The sequence below is a fragment of the Gadus macrocephalus genome, chromosome 13 (assembly GCF_031168955.1).
Source record: "Gadus macrocephalus chromosome 13, ASM3116895v1".
NCBI lineage: Eukaryota > Metazoa > Chordata > Actinopteri > Gadiformes > Gadidae > Gadus > Gadus macrocephalus.
The window spans coordinates 4,762,491-4,782,761 of NC_082394.1; the positions used below are offsets into that span (position 1 = coordinate 4,762,491).

Consider the following 20,271-nt stretch of genomic DNA (forward strand, 5'->3'; position numbering starts at 1 on the left):
AGAGAGTGAGGTAGTGAGAGAGAGAGAGAGAGAGGTAGAGACACAGAGGGAGAGGGAGGGAGAGAGAGAGACATGGACAGGTAGAGACAGAAAGAGGGAGAGAGACAGAGAGAGAGAGAGAGAGAGAGACAGAGAAAGAGACAGATAGACATAGAGAGAGTGAGGTAGTGAGAGAGAGAGAGGTAGAGACACAGAGGGAGAGGGAGGGAGAGAGAGAGAGAGAGAGAGAGAGAGAGACAGAGAGAGAGACAGAGAGACAGAGAGACAGAGACAGAGAGAGAGAGAGAGAGAGAGAGAGAGAGAGAGGTGCACTGAGTTGTCCCTTAGTGCTGAGGCCGCCCCCTGACAGGATAGCATATTCTCTTACAGGCCAGCGACCCGGCGGCTGCTGGCCACCCTACAGCTGAAGGGACGACTCCTCCCTCCCCACCCCACCCACCGCCCGCCCGCCCCGCCGTCTGCTGGCCCGGGGCTCCGGGCAGGACGGGGGGAAGGTGACCCCCACGCCCCGGGACAGTGGCAACAGGAGGAGAGTCATCCAGGGAGGAAGGTGAAGGAGTCAGGTGGCGGCTGAGCGCCCCGCTGCTAAAACCATCCTCCGCTCCACAGGGCGGTCAGCAGGGGCGGCTAGGTAGCGAGCTAGCTCCCTGTGACGCCCAAGAAACCTTTCAGAGGGAACAGGACGTCCTGAATGGTGATATGTATCTCCTGTACTTCTGTATATGGTCCCTATGGTCTACCGTCTATATACTCTAGACTCTAGAGTCTCTATGCATTGAGCTTGAGGGTTTCTTCCAGTATTGGCTGTAGCGTACACCAGGGCCCTGAAATGACCTTTAACACTCTGCTGCAATGGCAGATAAGAGCGGGCGACCACAAGCAGGAAAGAGTACACTCTTTATGTTTACTGGACGTCTAAAGAGCCCCATCTCATCAGGAAGTCCTGTCATAAGTAGCCCTTCCAATTAGCAGGTTGCCGCTGTTCAGACTCGGAGGCATCTCCTCAACCTCTCCATCCATCGGGCCGCTAGCTGCACCCCCTGCCTTCTCACGGGGCCTTCACAGTGCAGAGATAACACACACCGCCTGCCTGCAGCATGGTGGAGCTAGAAGATGGAGGATCCCCCCGTCAGTCTCTACGGGCCTGCTGGTAATGTAATGAACGCCAGGGCATCAAAGCACTGGTGTGTGGAATTATGCGTCAAGGTCGTCTGTGCCATCAGGAATCTCCCCTTCCCCATCGACGAACCGATATGCTAAACTCCCCTCCGTCTCCAGCTGGGACCCCGTGGTGCCCGTACACCTACGGGCCCCCCCCCCCTACATCACATGCGTTCACATCAGAGCACAGAGAACCCGACGACGACAGCAGCCCAGTCTATCCGTCTGTCCGTCCGTCTCCTCTGCCCATGAATCAATTGTCCTGTAACGACACCCTCTCTCCCTGGACTCATCGTCCCCACACTCCCCACTACATTGTGCTACAAAAACAAATGGCCGGCCGCACCGGAGACACCGGGACTCACTTTCTCGTTGATGTAGTAGGGGTCGAGGTCCTGGAGCGGAATGGCGAACATGCCCTTGGGCACGTCGCCGTAGATGAACGGGACGCTCTTCCGGCCTCCAGGTCGCTGTTGGGTTTGCGTTCATTCTCGTCGTCGGCGTCGCGGTGGCTGCTGTCCGATCGGGGCTTGGGCGGCTTCTTGTTCTTCTCCTCTAGGATGCGCTTCTCGATGTTAGCGAGCGATTCGGGAGTGAACTTCTTGAAGCTGTCCGGGCCTGGGGGTGCCATAATGGGAGCAGCCATGTTTTCATCCTGCAGCTAGAGGCACTCTATTGGCTCTGCATCCCCGGGACCCTGATCTGTAGAGGAGAGACGCCGTGGTTAGAGATGCATGGACACACAGACACAGACAGACACACAGATAGACTGACACACAGACACAGACAGACACACAGATAGACTGACACACAGACACAGACAGACGCACAGATAGACTGACACACAGACACAGACAGACGCACAGATAGACTGACACACAGACACAGACAGACGCACAGATAGACTGACACACAGACACAGACAGACGCACAGATAGACTGACACACAGACACAGACAGACAGATAGACTGACACACAGACACAGACAGACGCACAGATAGACTGACACACAGACACAGACAGACACACAGATAGACTGACACACAGACACAGACAGACACACAGATAGACTGACACACAGAGACATACAGACGCACAGATAGACTGACACACACAAACACAGACAAAAACAGACATAAACAGACATACAGATACACTTACAGACTGACAGACAGACACACAGATACAGACATAGTGAAGCAGACAGACAGGATAGACATTTACACAGATAGACAAACGCACAGACAGACACACACTCACATAGAGAGGCAGACAGATACAGAGACACACACAGGCAGACAGACAAATGTAGAGGCAGACCGACACAGACAGACAGACAGACAGACAGACAGACAGACAGACAGACAGACAGACAGACAGACAGACAGACAGACAGACAGACAGACAGACAGACAGACAGACAGACAGACAGACAGACAGACAGACAGACAGACAGACAGACAGACAGACAGACAGACAGACAGACAGACAGACAGACAGACAGACAGACAGACAGACAGACAAAAACAATGATAGAGCAATAAAGAGGGGACGGAGCGACAGACATACAGGCCGACAGACAGACAGAGACAAAGGCAGGCAGACCGACAGACAGATAGACAGGTTTAAAGACAGACACAGAGACAGACAGGTGGACAGACACAGACACATTACAAGACAAGCATGGGTTTATAATCCTATATCTTGAATGTGAGCTTATGGTTGAGTGATCATCTGTCGACTGTAAGGATGTGAAACAAGGAGACGTGTCCACATTTACCGTCGGGATGAGTGTAATTACACTTACAACGGGACCTGTTTAACAATCGGATCTGGCCTCAACCGAGGGCAATAGTGTCGTTGAACCAAAGCATCGACCAACCACAGCATGTTAACTCAAATGTTTCCAATTGATAACAATATCGTTTTACCGTCTTCTGAACCAAACCATGTCCCACCTTGGAAACCTATGCCAACGAGCATCTGCTAATGGTATAAGGTAATAGTTCCGTCTGGATTTATTCCCTCATAACATGGTTAATGCACGGTTAATAAGTGTCCTATAGATATAGACATGAAAAGCGCTTATAGAAGAAGCATATGCAGTGATTTGATTGGTCAGTAGCCTATACATATCATAAGGATGGACAGTGTAAGGTTTGACCTACTGCGGATGCAAAACTAGCCCAACTCTGACTCACAGAATGGGTTTGAGTCCTGTCGATAAGTGAATAGATATAACTGACTCATCCTAATGCCATATAGTAACCGACAGGACACCGTGTCTCCAGCCGGGCAGTGTGTGTGTATGTCCTAGGGTCCGGCGTGACATCGCCCACGGACCAGCCTCATTAACGCATCACTTTGGATATCACACACTCAATTAGAATTAAGTAGCCGGTCTCTGCAGCCCTCGATTGAGCAGCATGAAATAAATGAAATGCATTCATAGGATTAGATAAACGCAACGACACAACAGACCCTGGCTACAACGCAACCGGCTACAGCCGAGAGACACACGCGGCACGCTTCGGGTAACCAAGCCAACCTCGAAGGACCTCTAAGCCTCCTCCAGCGACGCTCCGTCCATTGATCACACCGGCTCAAGGTGAGCCCCGGCGACGGAGCCAGCTTCAACCCAGCCACCCCTACTCACGCGCAACCGTCCGATCCGTCCGCTCTGTCCCGCCGCTGATCCCGCGCGCTCAACAACACTAACATCCAAACGGCTCCCGTCTCTGTCTCTGTAAGACAACCCCCCCCCCCCCTTCGATCCGAGCGTGTCCGTCGAGTGACCGGGGTGCACGGAGACGACAGCGTCTCCAGCGGAACGGGCGTTATCGGGGAGCAGCCTTCCCGTCCGTGACTCCTCCGGTGACGGCGTCGGGGCCGCCGCGTCAGCAGAGGCGGCGGCTGCAGGCCGCGACGCAGAGTCCCGCAGCGGGGGGCCAGGTGGCACAGGGGAACATCTCAGTGGGCTACACCTCAAGACTGGGATCACTAAAGGCTCTTAGCCGACCACACCGGCCAAACCCAGGGGTGGAGGCTGGCCAGAGACAGGGTGGGGGGGGGGGGGGGGGGGATTGGGGGGAATGCACTGGTGATGGGAGGAGGGATCGTGGACACCAGCGAATTAATTACATGTAGGGAAAAGCCCGTGGTGGTTGGTGGGGGCCAGGCTGGTGCACGTCCCCCCCCCCCCCCCCCCACCCCCCCCTCTCAGCCACATGGAGGCTGGCTCTGGCCAGCAGCCTCTGTTTGCGCCATGCGATGCGAGGCGCCGAGCTCCCAGATCAGGGGGAAGGCGATGCATTCTGCTGTTGATCATATCTGCCATCGCCCCGGGCCCTTAAATAACCTTTCGTCCAGGTCCCCCCCCCCCCCCCCCCATAACACAGGCCCTAGAGCCTAGCCTAGCCCATCAGAACTCCTACAGCAGGGCTCTGCTAGGGGAGGAGGTAGGTCAATCACGTTTTAGGAAAGACATCATCCTCCCTTGAATGGTTCAACTATGACCTCATTCCTGACTATTGACGCCGAATGTCGTCTTCCCCTAAGAGGCCCGCGGCCCGTCGTGGACCTGCTGGTCTCCGTGAGGAGGGCTCCTGTTTACTGAGGTGTACCGCCAGGGCCGGAGCCTGAAAATGCTGCAGTGTGGCTCAGTGATGCTGAGGCTGAGTAGCACAGAGCGGCTGATCCGTTCCCGGGACGTCTGCAGCTCAACGCCCGTCGCTGTGGGTTCCTCACCCCTTCATAGCCCAGCGACAGATTCTGAATAAAACCTTACTATAAAACAGTGAATAGGTTGAATACAAATATTATAAAGGTCTACCACACCCGCGGACCGTCTCTGAACGACGGAGCCTCCGAGCGTCTCTCGGGTGAACTTGTGAGCGTGCAGACCTTACCGCCGCGTTACAAAACACATATTCTACCTTCGCTCCTAAAGAATGAACGATGGCCCACGGCCCCCCATCACAAAGTGCCGAACTCAGACGCACCTCTCCTCCTCACGCAGCCTCCGAAGAGATGGGGTCGGGGGGTTCGGGGGGGGTGGGTGGTGTCGCGGAGAGGTGGTGGATTAACTCACATTATACATGCTCCAACATTACATGATGGGGGCCAACCCTGATCCACCGGGCCCAGACCCGAGGACCACCTCCCGCACAGGGGCGAGCACACGCCACCACACGCACCGAAGTTTGCCGTGCTGCTGCCTCCCATCCCGTAGCCAGTATGCGTCTGTTTCACATTCTGACACATCGAGATGTCATCCCGCCAGGCCAACACCCCGATCGGGCTCCCGGCCGTCTGTCTGCACCGCGCTACTGCGGGACACGGCGGCCCGCCTGCTCGGCAGAGGGGCCGAATCGAGCCCACTTTTAACCCGGTGTTTCGCATGCATATCGGGCCGTGGATTGGCAAGGAGCCTCCGCGGGAGGAGGCGAGGATGCTGAGAGAGGGACCGCTCTGCGGCAGAGGGATGCGGTCAGCAGAGCCGGAGGACTCGGCGCATCCCGCCCCACCGATCAGCCACACAGGACAAACACATGGTCTACTTACTTTTTCTCGTATTAAAAGAAATCCAGAAAGATGTCACTGAAGTGCAGATGTGGAAAAGAGTCGAGAGTGACTGCGGCTGTCGCCATATTGTTGCTGCTATCTCCCTTCCCGGTGCGCGCGGCTCCGCTGCATAATTGATGACTCTCAGCAGATTGTTAGGGAGCGTCGCTAAATGCCTTCGGTTACAACAACCGCCAGAGTCCGCAGCAGCGTAAGCAAAAAGACCCCTAAAATAAGCGATGTAGTCAACCAAGACGTTAGACGTGGTTGTTGGTTAGAAATCCTAACGTTTTTATCTAGGTTGATAGGAATGATATATCGCGTTCAATATATTTGTTACTCACCCTGGACAGACAGCCTGATAAGGGATCGGCCTGCAAGGTGCATCTGACGCTAAACCTTTCTGCTTAGTTTGAGTTGTTAGAGCTGGAAGCACGTTGGACCTCCAGCGATGTCTTCTAGGATGATCCCTTAACTCACACTATGGCAAGGGCGACCTCAAGTTAATCTAGTAACATTAGGTAGTGGGCTTATCTTAAATAAAGGCTATTTCACCAAGGCCGTCATCAGCCCAACCATAGCATATTAACCCTAAACGTGCACGTTTGGTTTAGGTCTTTCAAATGAACACAGTTAAACATTTTACAAGCCATTTAAATTTAAGACATAAAAATGACATGTTGATAATTCCGTAAGGAATTAATGCAAACCAATTCAAGCGACAAATATACTCAAAGACCAATGGCCAAAGGATTCACTCATTTGGAGATTTTTAACTAACGCCTTGTTATATGACACATGTCAATCAATAGTCCATCAAGGGATGTTATAGGCTTCATATGTATAAGTGTTGGCCAAACAATGAATTATTCTTTATTCTCAGTTAAAGTTAAAGACATGTTTGAAGTCAGGTTAGTGAGGTCCGATTGAACAGTATACTCAAACATATCGCGGTGATATTCTGCAATCGTCGATTTATGCCACGTGATCGTGGTGATTTGTTTCTTTCTTGTAAAATTCCTGATAAAGTTGATTGCAGTTTTTAAATTAAGCTTACCCACTAGTTTGTCAGACCAGTAGTTATGGAAAATGAACTATTGTTAGTAATTGGTTACAGAATTGGCACAGAATCCTAAAACTAGGCCTGATGTTGCTATGCACTGAACATAACCATATTATATATATATATATATATATATATATATATATATATATATATATATATATATATATATATATATATATATATATATCCATGCATCTATAGTGAACCTTATGAAGAAAATGTCAAGGAACTAGAAGAAGAGAGAAAAAGAAATACAAAAAAATATATGAAAAGAGATAGATTGTAAAATGATTCCAAATCTCCTCCATGATGTGGATTAATAAGTGTTAACTGGTCAGTTATAAACATGTTAATAACTGATCGGAGAGACGTCTCTCCCCAACGAGAGACGGGGTTCATAGATAGGTGCTATGAACCCCAACACGTCTCTTGTTGTTCAGCAAGCTCTCCTGAAACGTCTTGTGAATCTTTTCATGTGTTGATCATTTAAACAAGTAATAAAAGAAGAAATTATTAAGTTTCAAATCTAAATGTATTCTATTTTTTTTGGGAAGCATTGTGCAAACATAGCCTCTAAACCTCAACCACCTTACCCTCGGCGTTGACCAGGAAGCCTTCTGCCACCACACATGTCTTCCAACCCATCCATGGTGAAGGAGAGAGGATCCAGGCAGATCAGTATTGGGGGCGTATCCCTGACTATGGATTATTTCACAAATACAACGTCCTGATGCTTGCATTCACATTTACATTCGGGGCATTCAGCAGACGCTTTTATCCAAAGCAAACAATAAGTACATTTGTCAGAAGAAGAGAAACAACAATATATCGCCGTCGGTACAGTAAGGATGTTCATAGAACCAAGTGCCAAGCACTACGATCGCAAGGTGAACCCATTTCCGTATACAACAAAGGGAGCATTGTGTAGCATCTTATCCTAGCTAAGTACTATTCTTAAGTGCATGGATGTACAACATACAATAAGTGCGTCAGAGGGGAGGCTCAAATGAAAAGCAGGGAGGAAACGAGGTCTAAGTGAAAGCACCTATTATCTTTGGGGTCAGGGTCAGGGTTGAGGGCTGGTGCTGGGTTAGGCTGTTTGCCCCCCCCCTGAGCTCCTGTCCCCCGGTCCCCAGGACGGGCCCCAGGATCACCACACAAAAGAATAAGACTATTATCTCTGCATGCCTCCATTCCTGATCCCTGCGTTGGTTTATTTATTTATTACATGGGGAATACTGTATCGATGATATGTTAATATATATGATGTCATGCGTTAACGAAATGTTAATCTCACTTGTTTTGACATGGTAGTGAAAACACGTAGCTAATTTTAGCCGGCCACAGATGGTGACGGCATGAGAGGTTTTGGTAGCCCTGTGGCACGCAGTGTTCTTCTTCCTGTTCTCCTCCACCAGGACATGTTCTCCTCCACCATATCACCAGTAAGAGCTCAGAGGGGTGTCTCACAGAAGTCCTCTCATATCCCTGCTAGGGGTTCCTATAGGATGGGGAAGAGGCAGCCTATTTTAAAACCACCTGGATGTTCTTTAAGATAAACAATGTACGGCTCTTATAGTTCAACTGAAGGGAATCCTCACAGAAATCCACCCAGCTCCTTACAGGAAAACATGGGTTCTCTGCCCAACCAGGAGACCCTTGTTCTAGTGAGTCTCTGAAGCACATACATCAAATGAATAGATGTAGGACCACTGCATCACGTGAACATCATATTATTGTTGTTAACGGTCATATGAATTGTTAAGCTATGTCTCTACCTGGTGGGATGACTTTGAACTGCAACCATTACGCACATTTACCAGGGGAGAGATTGAATCTATACACCAGAATGATTATACAAATTACATATATTAAAAAGGTTCCTTATCAAACTATTAAAATGGCGTGGCCAGGATTTCTCCATAGCGTCTGTGTTGTCTAAGGAGATCCTCTGAGTTCTGATGCAGATATGCAGACGTCTAGAAGGCTCTCAGGCAGAGACATGACGAGGTGGGAAGTCATATTGTATGACGTTAGAAGGTGGGATAGCGTCCAATGACGCAATCACTATCCTACCATCATCAAACTGTTGAGTGTGTCCTTTATGGTGGCCACTCATGATCCATAGAAATACCTGGATGAGACGAAAAAAATAAATAATCATGTTAAAATGTGCAAGTGTTAGTTGATGTACATTTGGTTTGTTTCTGGTCCAATGTCTTTCATAAACTGGATGGATTTCTGTGGTTCGACACAATATCGCCGACGACACAGTAGTCTGACTGTTAGTTGCACTAGTGCTCTGATATGCGATATAAATCCCAATGCGGAAGCTGAATAATAACCCTGAATAGACAGTACTCTGATCACAGGCCGGAAGTTCGCCTCCTGACAACGTCCCTCCCCGAGCAGATCGGAAGTTTCTGAAAGCGTCGCCCCCTTATCAGGCCGGAAGTGTCCCGCCTGACAGCGTCGCTCTCTGAGCCAACCGGATGTTCCACCCCTGACAGCCTCTCCCCCTCAGCAGAGCGTCAACATGGAGCTGCTTATGAACTTTCTTACCTTGTTCTTTAAGGTGTTGACGTTGCCCCTCCAACTGATCGAAGCAGTTGGTCTCTACCAATGGTACAAAGGCTTCTTCGCGTTGCTCATGTCCAAAATTAGCGTTTCGTACAATGCGAAAATGGATGACAAAAAGAGGGACCTGTTCAGCAACCTTCCGGACTTCAAGAAGCCCTCCGAGCCGCTAACCGTCCTGGAGATAGGCTGCGGGACCGGGACCAACTTCAAATACTACCCACCTGGCTGCAAAGTCATCTGCACCGATCCCAACAGACACTTCAAGAAATACCTGGAGAAGGGTATGAGCGAGAACACCCACCTGTCTTTCGAGAGGTTCTTGGTGGCGGCCGGGGAGGACATGGGGTCGATTGAGGACGAGGCTGTTGACGTCGTTGTGGCCACCCTGGTGCTGTGCTCTGTGCGGGACATGACCCGCACCATTCAGGAGGCCCACCGCATGCTCAGGCCCGTGAGTAGACCACCTGTTGCGCATGGACCCAGACAATTTGCAACCAGATTATTTGCAACCAAAACAATGAAGCCTGTCTAATAAAATGAAGAGGCCAAAGTACTTTAACAATGAACACATCAATGTTTCAGTGTGTCTGAATGTAATGCAAACGTACCCAGCTACATTAGAGCATGAGCCTGCCTTCACCAGCCAGGAGGATGCATGTGGGGTCCTAACTGGGGGTGTGTTGGCAGGGGGGAGCCCTCTTCTTCATGGAGCACGTGGTCGCAGAGCGCTCCTCCTGGACCTACTTCTTCCAGCACGTTCTCCAGCCCATGTGGTACTACTTTGGCGATGGCTGTGAGCTGACCCGGTCGACCTGGAACGACCTGGAGGCCGCTGGGTTCTCCGAGCTCAAACTGAAGCGCATCGAGGCTCCCCTCAACTTCCTGATCAAGCCACACATCGTGGGCTACGCCGTCAAGTAGATTTTGCCTGATATCCAAGTCACAACACTGAGAGAATGACCGACCGTTCCACTTAAAGGTGTAGGGTTTTGTGGCATCTCATATTTGAACCATCTTCTACCGACTCTGTACCGATAGATGCCACTTAACTCTATATAATTAATTAGTGCACCTTTTAATGTTTATCAACACAAATCACAATCCGCAGCACTTCGGTGGGAGACAGAATTGAAATTCCATGCACAAGTTCATTCAATTAATTGCTACAAGTTTACTTTATCAAAATGCATCTAGTGTGGCCAGTGCTTATGGCGTTTGGTGTAATCTAGGTATAGAAATATCTACCAAACCGCTGATATAGTTTGAATACAAGAGCCTACAGTGTTACTGCTTTGAGTTTAAGGACATGTTTTTTGTGAGATCAGAGATTACCTTAGAGTGTTTACCAATTGATACACCCGCTTCATTGTTTTAATGGTTTTATTTTCAAATGTAAGATCTAGTGAGTGAGTAGCGGCAGATTTAACCTCGAGGGCTAGGGACTGTCCACTGTCCAAGTACACACAGATCGAAGACCTTTGACCTTGATGAACTCAATAAACCTACATTGTTAATGTGTATTAAAACAGTGTGGATCACAAACGTTTCCTACCGCCTGGTTTTGTTGCAGAGTGGGTTAGCTTTGATCTCTTACTCTAACCCAATTTTAACCCTACCCTTACCTTACTCTAAACCTACCCAACTCTAACAATGTACAATAGCACTTTTCTTATGGAAATGTTTACACAAACAAACATACTGTTGTCTGCCAAGTGTGCCATCTAGTTTCCCTTTAATAGACACATTTTTGTTTTTAGATTTAATTATTCTATAGGTCACCCATAATTTAACCTCGGTTCAGCAAAGAAACGACCAGTGAAGCATGGCGGTGTATTTCTACCTCGATGGCTGAACAACAGCTGTAGCTCTGACCCACTTATTCATCTATCCTTAGACTAATGTCACGTGACCCACTCATGCCACATTACTGAAAAGAGACTTTATCAATGAAGGGCTGGTTGATTGACTGTCTGGAATATCATCTGTAGCCCAACAGCGCTCTCTGGGGGACAGGCCTCGGAACATACACGAGCCGTGTCGCTCTCGCTTAGACAAACTAATCTTTTGATCTTCTGAGGTCTCAGCGTCTTCCGTCTGAAGGTTCGTCGGGGTAATGGAGGTTTTTATGAAACTATGCAAAATCCTTTGTTTAATGCTCACGTTGCCGCTGTGGATACTGGAGCAGCTGGGCTTGTACGGTTTATACAAACGGGTGTTTCCTTTCCTCGCCTATAACATAACATTTTCATACAATGACAAAATGCACAAAGTGAAGCGAAACCTTTTCCGTAACATCCACAACTTCACCAATAAGGACCACACTCTGCGACTGCTGGAGATCGGCTGTGGGAGCGGGGCAAACTTCCCCTTCTATCCGGGGGGCTGCACCGTGACCTGCACCGACCCCAACCCGCACTTTGAGAGGTACTTGAGGAGGAGCATGGAGGCGAACACGCACCTGACATACGAGGCGTTCTTAGTCATGTCCGGTGAGGACATGACGGGGGTCGCCGACCAGAGCATGGACGTGGTGGTCTGCACGCTGGTCCTCTGCTCGGTCCGGGACGTCCGACGGGTCCTGGAGGAGACGCAACGCATCCTCAGACCGGCAAGTACGGGGTTATGAGGTCACGCCCCTTCTGGTCTTGTTTCTTGTCGTTAAGATCATGTGAACGACTTGGATCCGTTCTCTGAACCGGGTTAATCTGTTACGGCTCCCTGTATGGGTCATAGATTAGTACATTGTTTTTAATGCATGGTTTATGGATGCATACAGGATACAGCACCTTAGCCCTGCTAGAGCTATTTAGTCTAATCATTCAACTGATGACCACCCTAGCACACTTTATTACCCCTGATAACCGAGGGGATGATTGGCTGATTACAGGGCGGGGCCTTCTACTTCATGGAGCACGTGGCCTCGGCCCGCGGGTCGTGGACCTTCTTCTTCCAGTACGCACTGCAGCCGGCCTGGTACTACCTGGGGGACGGCTGTGTGACCACCAGGGAGACGTGGAAGGACCTGGAGGCCGCCGGCTTCTCCTCGCTCCACCTCTCACACGTGGAGGCCCCGCAGGTCACCTACACCATCAGGCCGCACGTCCTGGGCTGGGCCGTCAAGTGACGACGGGTGGGTCAGGACCTTAACCTACTGGTTACGGTTACAGATTGAGGAGCCACACCCGGCCTATTTGACAGAAAATATATTTTATTTGCTTACAGGATCGGAAAGTCATCGTTTGCTTTTTTAACCTCACTGGAACAAAACACAAAAGGAAAAAAAATAAATATTACCTGGACAGTTGTGCTTTTCCCTGATTGTCTAAGTAACAGCCAAATTAAATCAACACAGATCGATCCTCTGGTCTAATGCCCTTTATGTTCTTCTGCACAAAAGAAAGAATGACAGTTGTAACATTTATTACCAAGGGAATGGGGTCGGTTGGTAAGGTTGGTACAGTCACGTTATGTGAACAAAAAATCCTCGGGATGCTGTAACAAGTGGAAAAGAGCCATTGCTTTTGCAAGAAAAAAAATAATACGCAATATTGTGGGAAGCAAAAGAGACAATTAGAAAGTGTCAGTAATAAAAATCACAATTTAACATTTGCTTTACTCAGAATATACACAAGTAGAAATGACTTAGCATAGCAAATATGTTAGCTCGATAAAAACAGCAGGTTAAAACACTCCATTTCATTTTTTTATATCGTAATGCAAAACTTGTATCACTATCAATAAAAAAAGAAAAAACGGAATATCGAGATATAAAATAAGCCGGTTTTCCCAGATAAGCACATGATATCTGACGGGAGAGGCCATCCTAGTCCCGCGCCGGGAACGTTTCGGAACGCTATCCCGGAACGCTATCCTGTCTTCACACAATACAGGTCCTTTAATGTTTTCAGTTCCTCGATCAGAGTCTTGTTCTGGTTCTCCAGAACCGCCACGCGGTTTTCCAGACATTTCACGTATTCCTTTTTCTTGCGCCGGCATTCCCGTGCGGCCTCTCTGGAAAGATGAGCGGGAAAAGAGTTTAAGGTCCGGGTTGGATCAACGTTCGTGAATAATAAAAAAATATGCCAAAATAACGCTCGGAAACTGGGCCGACTGCTTATCAACCCTGGCATGTTTAAACTTGTTATAAATCATTTAAAATGAGTCCCAAGCTTACTGTTGGTAACCTGATACCAGGGCCTAAAAAAAAAAAAAAGTTTGGTTCCTGTTGGTTGTCAGTTGAGGTCATGGGTAGGTAGGGAATATATATATATATATATATATATATATATATATATATATATATATTTTTTTTTTTAAAGCTCATAAAATAATTTGGGTCGCACATAAATTGACAGGGTCGGTCGGAAACCGGAACCAAACAATTTTTTTTTTTTAGGCCCAGTCAGTCCCTGTATGTAATGTTATCCATGGTTATACAGCAGGTAGACATGCAAATACTGTCCAAAACCATCGTCTGCCGTCGGACCCACGAGAAATCTCTGTAGGCCATACACTCTACTCTACCAACAGGCAGTGGTGAAAAAAAAATACAGAAAAAGTAGATTTTTCGGGTAACGAGTACTTTTCACATTCCTTCTTTAAGTAATTTTACTCTTACTCGAGTAAATACTTGATTTAGAATTCTACTCTTTACTAAATTTCATACTCCATTGTGACTTCATTAAAATTAGTATTTTGATTAAGTCATTATCTTCGTTGACTGTAATACAAGCGTACACGTTAGCGACGCGCCCTCCCTAGGTTGCAACGTTGTTGCGATTCCATAGACGAGGAGACGAGTCGACAGTTACGTCGGGACTGAGGACTAGGATCGCATGGATGCAGACAAGCAGGAAGATATTTTCGCCAGGGGGTGCGGGGTTACGGTCCACGTAGAGTTTATATAATTCTAAAGATAATATGTTACACAGGCTCTGTATTCTGCAGATCACTCAGGAACTTGTTTGTCATTGTTGTGGCTGGCTGTGTGAGTGAGCCTGCATGCTATGCGTAGGCTGGATCGCAATCACGTCAAGACAAATCTGATCGGCCAATCAGCTAACCGAGCCTTCCTCGTTTGTGTTTAATTGGTTGTGTTCCTACAAAGCTCTTGCCTTTTGTCACATGCACAGAGCTTGGTTTAAATTTGTTTGAAATGAAATTACATTTTTTGTTGTACATATTGCTGTAGGCCTATGTATGTTTAATGAACAATACACACAATGAAGCAAATGTTTTAAGAGTGCATCTCTCTCTCTCCCTCCCTCACACACACGTTATGTCTTTTTCACTGATCCAAGCACTCCAATACAAAAATGTAAAGTAACTTGTAATTTGAGTAACATTATAACAAAGTACTTTTTTTACTCTTACTCAAGTATGTTTTCCCAATTGGAATATTTACTTTTACTCAAATAGATTTCAAAGGAAGTAATTTTACTTGAGTATAGATTTTCAGTACTCTACCCACCACTGCCAACCGGTTCACTCTACACTACCAACCGGTTCACTCTGCTACCAACCGGTTCACTCTGCTACCAACCGGTTCACTCTGCTACCAACCGGTTCACTCTGCTACCAACCGGTTCACTCTGCTACCAACCGGTTCACTCTGCTACCAACCGGTTCACTCTGCTACCAACCGGTTCACTCTGCTACCAACCGGTTCACTCTGCTACCAACCGGTTCACTCTTCCAGGCAGTTCACACAGCTTCTAACCAGCTACCTCGGCTACCAGTCCCCTCAAACCTACTTGCAGGTTTGTAGGTAAATCCCTACTTCTTAATATGTAATTAACCCGTACCAAGGCCCACTAAAGAAAGTCCCACCTGTTTTTTGCGAGCCGTATCTCCCTCTTCATGGTGGGGTCGTCGCTCTTGGTGTGGGACGACATGCTGACCGGGGAGCTCATCACCACCGTCTGGCCCAGGGAGCTCTGGGCGGGGGTGTGGATCTGGTACGTCTGCATCTCTCCTCCGGCGCCTGCAGAGGAGACAGGCCGGGACTTCTTACCGCTGACCACGGCTGGTTTGTCTCTCCTAACGAGCTCCGATCCAAATCAACGGATCACGCTTTAACTTCATTCATAGTTACTACTGCGACATGCCAACGGGAACCCTAGCAACTACCCGCTACTTCATGACAACGACAGAATCCAATCTTTCTATATTTCCCCGCAAAAAAAGGTTATTTGGAACAGAATCATGCACATGCCGAAGAGATGTTGGAACGCTTGGGTTTCTGCTTACAATACAACATGTCTTGCACACCTTGTACGACCACCTGGTTGCTAGGCACCAGTATCTGTTGGCCATCGGAGGTCTGGGCGTACTGCAGGATGGTGGTCCCCTGCTGGGCCGAGGCCGCCGTGGTCATGGTGAGCGCCTGCAGGCCCTGGAGACCGTCAGAGCCGGGGTTCGCCAGCTGGATCGTGCCGTTGGCGGCGATGGTTACTGGAGGAGACGAGCAGAACCGAACAGTCAGAACGCTGGGCCGTGGACGCCCGAGACCTCCAAGCCCCTCCCTGAAAGGGCCCAATCCTACGTTAGCAACCGTAACTAGGTGTGGGAGGCCTTTCAGGACCGGGGGGGGGGGTACAAGGCGGTGTAGACCCAGCCGGTCCAACACAGACAGCCTCAGGGCAACACTGACTCCTCCGTCCTGCTCGAGGTGAATGCACAATATCCCGCCGTGCTTCAAACTAATGGGAAGCAGGATCAATTAGTTTCGCTAGCAATGGGCGGGAAACGTGTTGGATAATATAAGCTATAGCTTATATAACTAAAACACAGCTTCAAACTAATGACGATATTGAATGTCCCTGCTGTGCCGGAACATTGTTGTACCTCATGTTGATTATCAAACTTTGGGCCAAACGTCGGTAAATAGTTTAAATACGCCACATTACTACCCCAGGACGCTGTTCCACATATTGTGTGTTCATAAAGCCCATGGTTTACGTTTACATTCAGCAGACGATTTTATCCAAAGCGACTTACAATAAGTACATTTTCCAGCAGCAAGAGAAACAACAAACGGCTGTCGGTACGGTAAGGATGTTCATGAGCTTCACGTACTGTACTGTCCGGAGCTGGTCTGGTAGATGGGCGTGGACGAGGGCATGATGCCCGTCACCGTGGTGGAGGTCTCCTTCCCCACCTCCTCCCCCGACAGGTCATTCAGGATCTTCCTGTAAGATGGCCGCCGGGCCAGGACCTCGCGGGTCCTCTGGCCTGCAGTCTCGCTGTCGTCAGAGTCCGAGTCGTCAGAGTCAGAGCCCTGCACCGGACAACAGCATTGAAAAGTGTGCATGAAGAAAGGAGGTTTGAACAGAGACGTTTCCCCCCAGAAGGCCGACTAGACCGACTCTCTGTCACCCCTGCTGGATTACTGGCGCCACTGCACGGTCATGCAAAAAATAAGCAACTTTTCATATTTAACCTGTTTGTTTATTTTTTAAAACATATAGATCCCCAAAGCACACCCATAGAAGTTACATTCAGTCATTATTATCATTGGACAAATGTTGTGGAAAATACCAACAGAAAAATAATGTTCTGGTATATCAGATTAAAACATAATGAGACTGTAGGAGGATCAGCTCATGAAGGGCCTAAAGCTGAAGGTAGGATGAAGAGAGACAAACACAAAATGTGGCAGTAATAGAAATGACCCTACTTATTGGATTGTCCATAAGCAACAGTATTATGAAACCCATTGCTACAAATGACACACGGAAAACTGCATTTGCTCACTAGTGCCAGAAAAAGGCGTGTCTATGAGTAAAAAGGTCCATGTGTGCTCCCAAGTCTTTCCCTGTAATGTAAGGGTATCATCGTAAGGGACCTTTTCAGTTGGAATGCACCCAAGCCCCAATGGACACAGGGGTCAGTCGAGGACCTCTGTGCAACGTGCACGTCAGCACCGTGCATGTCAACACCAACATAGTGACCCTCACACAGGCATAGGGCTGTCAACGAATATTCGAAGTTCGAATATTCGTTCGAAATGAATCCAAAAACACGAATTCGAACGTGAAAATTTATATTCGAATGTGAAAAAACACTCCCGCGGTACAAGCGCCTCTATCTGCTTTGTGAATGAGCCTCTGTCTGTTCGCGATGTCCCTCATAATATTCGAATTCGAAAACACTCCCGCGGTACAAGTGTAACAGACTAGTATTGTGAAGAGCGAATGTATTTTATCCCCTCTGGGTTTCCGTACTTGGATATAGGTATTCCAGCTCTCACGCTGTGACTGGGTGACTTCTGATATGTACTAAGTAAACGAGACTATTTTCCCTTCCACGCTTGTGTCATTCTTGTCATATAAATATCTAAGTGCCAACGCTCGGTTACACAAGCGCCTATCTGCTTTGTGAGTGAGCCTGTCTGTTCGCGATGTCCCTCATAATATTTGAATGTGAAAAAACACTCCCGCGGTACAAGCGCCTAACTGCTTTGTGAATGAGCCTCCGTCTGTTCGCGATGTCCCTCGTTTTAAAGTAAGGAAATGCCCAGTAGGAAGCCGCCGCCCACCAGCACTCTCAACGAGACGTATATATATATATATATATATCCCACTAATTTGAACCATGGTTTTGTCGCATTATTGACGGCAACTGCGTAAAATAGGCAACCAGATATTCGAATAGTTCGAATTCGTGATTTTTTTCCAAACGAACATTCGAATGTCATTTTTGAGCAATTTTGACAGCCCTACACAGGCACGAGCAGCGCTGGAGCGGGAACTCCTAGAGGGACCCCCAAGGGCACCATGGGAAGAGGGGGTCTCACCTGTGCGTTCTGGGCCTGGGGAGACTGGATGACGGAGGACTGGGCCGACTGGATCACACCCTGAACCTGGAACTGCCCTCCCGGTAGCTGCACCACCGTCACAGGGGTGTTACCCAGGGACATCTGGAGACAAACCAACAGCAACCGTTGACGCTCTTTGCTTTAAGTACGCGATTTAAAATGGTAAACAAACACAAAAAGGGGTTCAAACTTTTAACAGACGTGTGGCCATTTCATACCCCGGTTATAAAACAAAAATACAAGCACCTACGAGATGTGCTCACGGTTTAGCTCCTACGAAAACAGGGCTGGTTTAGATCGCTTGTTACAGCCCTAGACACGTTAACCGCTCATGTTGACATCAGACCCTGGGACCAGAATATGTGTATGAACTCGTCCCAGGCTGAAGGCCTCTCTAAAGGAAGGCCAAACTATATCAAACCATGCTTGTATTTCAACTGTTTGTCAAAAGCATTGTTCCCAAACATTTCAGAGCCATATCTTTAACGTTGTTTAAGATGGATAATCACAGAGGGACCAATATATAGATTAATAATAAATGTCGAACGGTCAATTTACAGGGATAGTTAAACTAAAAACGTTTAGCTTATGCACGATAGGGCTCAACAGATGATATCATTTACATTTTGAAACCTATCATGAACACAACGTTTCATGTCAGCCATGAGGTAGATTCAATTAGATGACTTTGCAGTACAACATAACTGTGAAGGATGTTATCATTTGATCAATTCATTATTCAACAATACTGCTGAACTGAAACATGAAAATAAGCATTCAAGTAGTGCATTTTTATGAACTGGCCCGCCAATTAGGACATGGTCTCTCTGCAAATATAACTAATATGTTGTGACACCATCAAGGCCTTGACGGTTTACCTGCTGGGCTATCTGGGAGATCTGCGAGGCTGTGAGGGTCGTGGGGACCGTCATGGTCAGCGATTCCGTCCCGTTGCTGGCCTGCTCCTCCATGGTCACTAGAGAAAGTAAAGCAGTATTAACGCATCAGAAGGAGCGTGAATCGGGACGCAGCCCTATAGGCAGACGGGCTGCGCTCCGTTAGTTGATATTTGCCCTAAACATTCAGGTTATTATCACACAAAGTGGACAGAAGTGGGGATGTTTATCTCCTCGGACACGGTACTACCAACTATCCACATCGCTGTCTAAACAAACTTCCCCGAACCTAAAAGCCCACATGATGTTGGGGGAACATACAGATGTGTTCCCTGATGGTAACACACAAATATAGATAGTCTGAGGAAACTAGTTTTCACCCCGCGTCCCTGAAGCTAACGCTGCTAGCTGCGGCGGGAGGCTAGCATCGAGGCTGACGTCACGGCGGGAAAAATAACATTTTATTTTATCTAAAGAAGTATTTTCCTCTCTGCGCTTCCCCGATGTCTACCCGGAGACGGACGGGAGGCTCCCGTATCTCGGTGAGCAAACATGTAGCCGTGTCACTGGCACGACAGAGCCCGCGTCGACAGACGTCAGCGGCTCGGCAGCCATTAGAGGCGAACCTCCGCTTTAACCTCCCGACGAGTCGAAACGACGAAGCTGACGCCGCCATGAGCGTCCGCCGCCCCGCGGAACACTGCCACCGCCCCACTGTTACCTGTCCGATGCCGACGCGACGGGTCTTGTGGACGGGCGGGATGTAGACGCCGACAATCTGTTCATTCACTTTAAATGTTTGGGGTGGAAACGGTGCGGAAAATGAGTAAAGAGCGCGCACATGGTAGTACGCAGGGTGTTAGCTTTAAGATGTAGCAACCAGCATTATGCTAACGGGAAGGGGCGGGCCTTTCCAGCGAGCCGCGTGACGTAGCGCTCCTCTCCGGGCCCGCCCATTGGTGGGATCTGGAGTCACAAAAGTCCGTTGCCCAGACCAGAACGGTGCCACAGTCCATACATACTGTCACCAGAGCGATGCCACAGTCCATACATACTGTCACCAGGCCGCTGCTGGACATTTCATGACTAAGGTATCACTGCTGCCTGTGTAGTGATCGTAATTGGTGGTTATTAGTCATTTTCTCTGCAATTCCGCTTGGGTTATTGGACAATTCATTTAGACATG

At 48.4% G+C, this 20,271-nt stretch overlaps 4 protein-coding genes across 5 annotated transcripts in view; 2 read left to right on the forward strand and 2 right to left on the reverse strand.

Moving 5' to 3' along the window:
* The window catches only part of scn8ab (sodium channel, voltage gated, type VIII, alpha subunit b), a 31,601-nt gene extending 25,720 nt beyond the window's left edge, over window positions 1–5,881 (reverse strand). Inside the window, 3 exon segments of the mRNA XM_060069923.1 lie at window positions 1,527–1,615; window positions 1,618–1,863; window positions 5,726–5,881. Of these exon segments, the coding sequence (XP_059925906.1) occupies window positions 1,527–1,615; window positions 1,618–1,807 (279 nt within the window). The 5' untranslated portion in view covers window positions 1,808–1,863; window positions 5,726–5,881.
* Window positions 5,882–9,277: 3,396 nt separating this feature from the next.
* tmt1a.1 (thiol methyltransferase 1A, tandem duplicate 1) lies at window positions 9,278–10,365 on the forward strand. The gene is made up of 2 exons (XM_060068548.1): window positions 9,278–9,822; window positions 10,059–10,365. The coding sequence occupies exons 1-2, from the start codon at window positions 9,328–9,330 to the stop codon at window positions 10,290–10,292; spliced, it is 729 nt and encodes a 242-aa protein (XP_059924531.1). The 5' UTR covers window positions 9,278–9,327; the 3' UTR covers window positions 10,293–10,365.
* A 13-nt stretch (window positions 10,366–10,378) lies between these two features.
* LOC132470194 (N6-adenosine-methyltransferase TMT1A-like) lies at window positions 10,379–12,889 on the forward strand. The gene is made up of 2 exons (XM_060068546.1): window positions 10,379–11,979; window positions 12,259–12,889. The coding sequence occupies exons 1-2, from the start codon at window positions 11,485–11,487 to the stop codon at window positions 12,493–12,495; spliced, it is 732 nt and encodes a 243-aa protein (XP_059924529.1). The 5' UTR covers window positions 10,379–11,484; the 3' UTR covers window positions 12,496–12,889.
* atf1 (activating transcription factor 1) lies at window positions 12,559–19,997 on the reverse strand. 2 transcript variants are annotated; one of them, XM_060068537.1, is made up of 7 exons: window positions 19,807–19,997; window positions 19,068–19,165; window positions 18,169–18,291; window positions 16,449–16,650; window positions 15,621–15,824; window positions 15,201–15,354; window positions 12,559–13,382 (listed from the first exon to the last, which is right to left on the reverse strand). In XM_060068537.1, the coding sequence occupies exons 2-7, from the start codon at window positions 19,158–19,160 to the stop codon at window positions 13,238–13,240; spliced, it is 921 nt and encodes a 306-aa protein (XP_059924520.1). In that variant the 5' UTR covers window positions 19,161–19,165; window positions 19,807–19,997; the 3' UTR covers window positions 12,559–13,237. The 2 variants fall into 2 exon arrangements, with proteins under 2 accessions (XP_059924520.1, XP_059924522.1); XM_060068539.1 differs by having other exon boundaries at window positions 15,642–15,824; window positions 19,807–19,993.
* Window positions 19,998–20,271: the final 274 nt, after the last annotated feature.

What these genes read in the sequence shown, in the direction of transcription:
- tmt1a.1 (XM_060068548.1), top strand. Translation starts at nt 9,328, where the DNA reads ATGGAGCTGCTTATGAACTTTCTTACCTTGTTCTTTAAGGTGTTGACG. An exon ending in CCCACCGCATGCTCAGGCCC is followed by an intron (nt 9,823 to 10,058) that starts GTGAGTAGACCA and finishes GTGTGTTGGCAG; the next exon opens with GGGGGAGCCCTCTTCTTCAT.
- LOC132470194 (XM_060068546.1), top strand. Translation starts at nt 11,485, where the DNA reads ATGGAGGTTTTTATGAAACTATGCAAAATCCTTTGTTTAATGCTCACG. An exon ending in CGCAACGCATCCTCAGACCG is followed by an intron (nt 11,980 to 12,258) that starts GCAAGTACGGGG and finishes GGCTGATTACAG; the next exon opens with GGCGGGGCCTTCTACTTCAT.
- atf1 (XM_060068537.1), bottom strand. Translation starts at nt 19,160, where the DNA reads ATGGAGGAGCAGGCCAGCAACGGGACGGAATCGCTGACCATGACGGTC. An exon ending in TCTCCCAGATAGCCCAGCAG is followed by an intron (nt 18,292 to 19,067) that starts GTAAACCGTCAA and finishes GTTTGTCTCCAG; the next exon opens with ATGTCCCTGGGTAACACCCC. An exon ending in CCCAGGCCCAGAACGCACAG is followed by an intron (nt 16,651 to 18,168) that starts GTGAGACCCCCT and finishes TGTCCGGTGCAG; the next exon opens with GGCTCTGACTCTGACGACTC.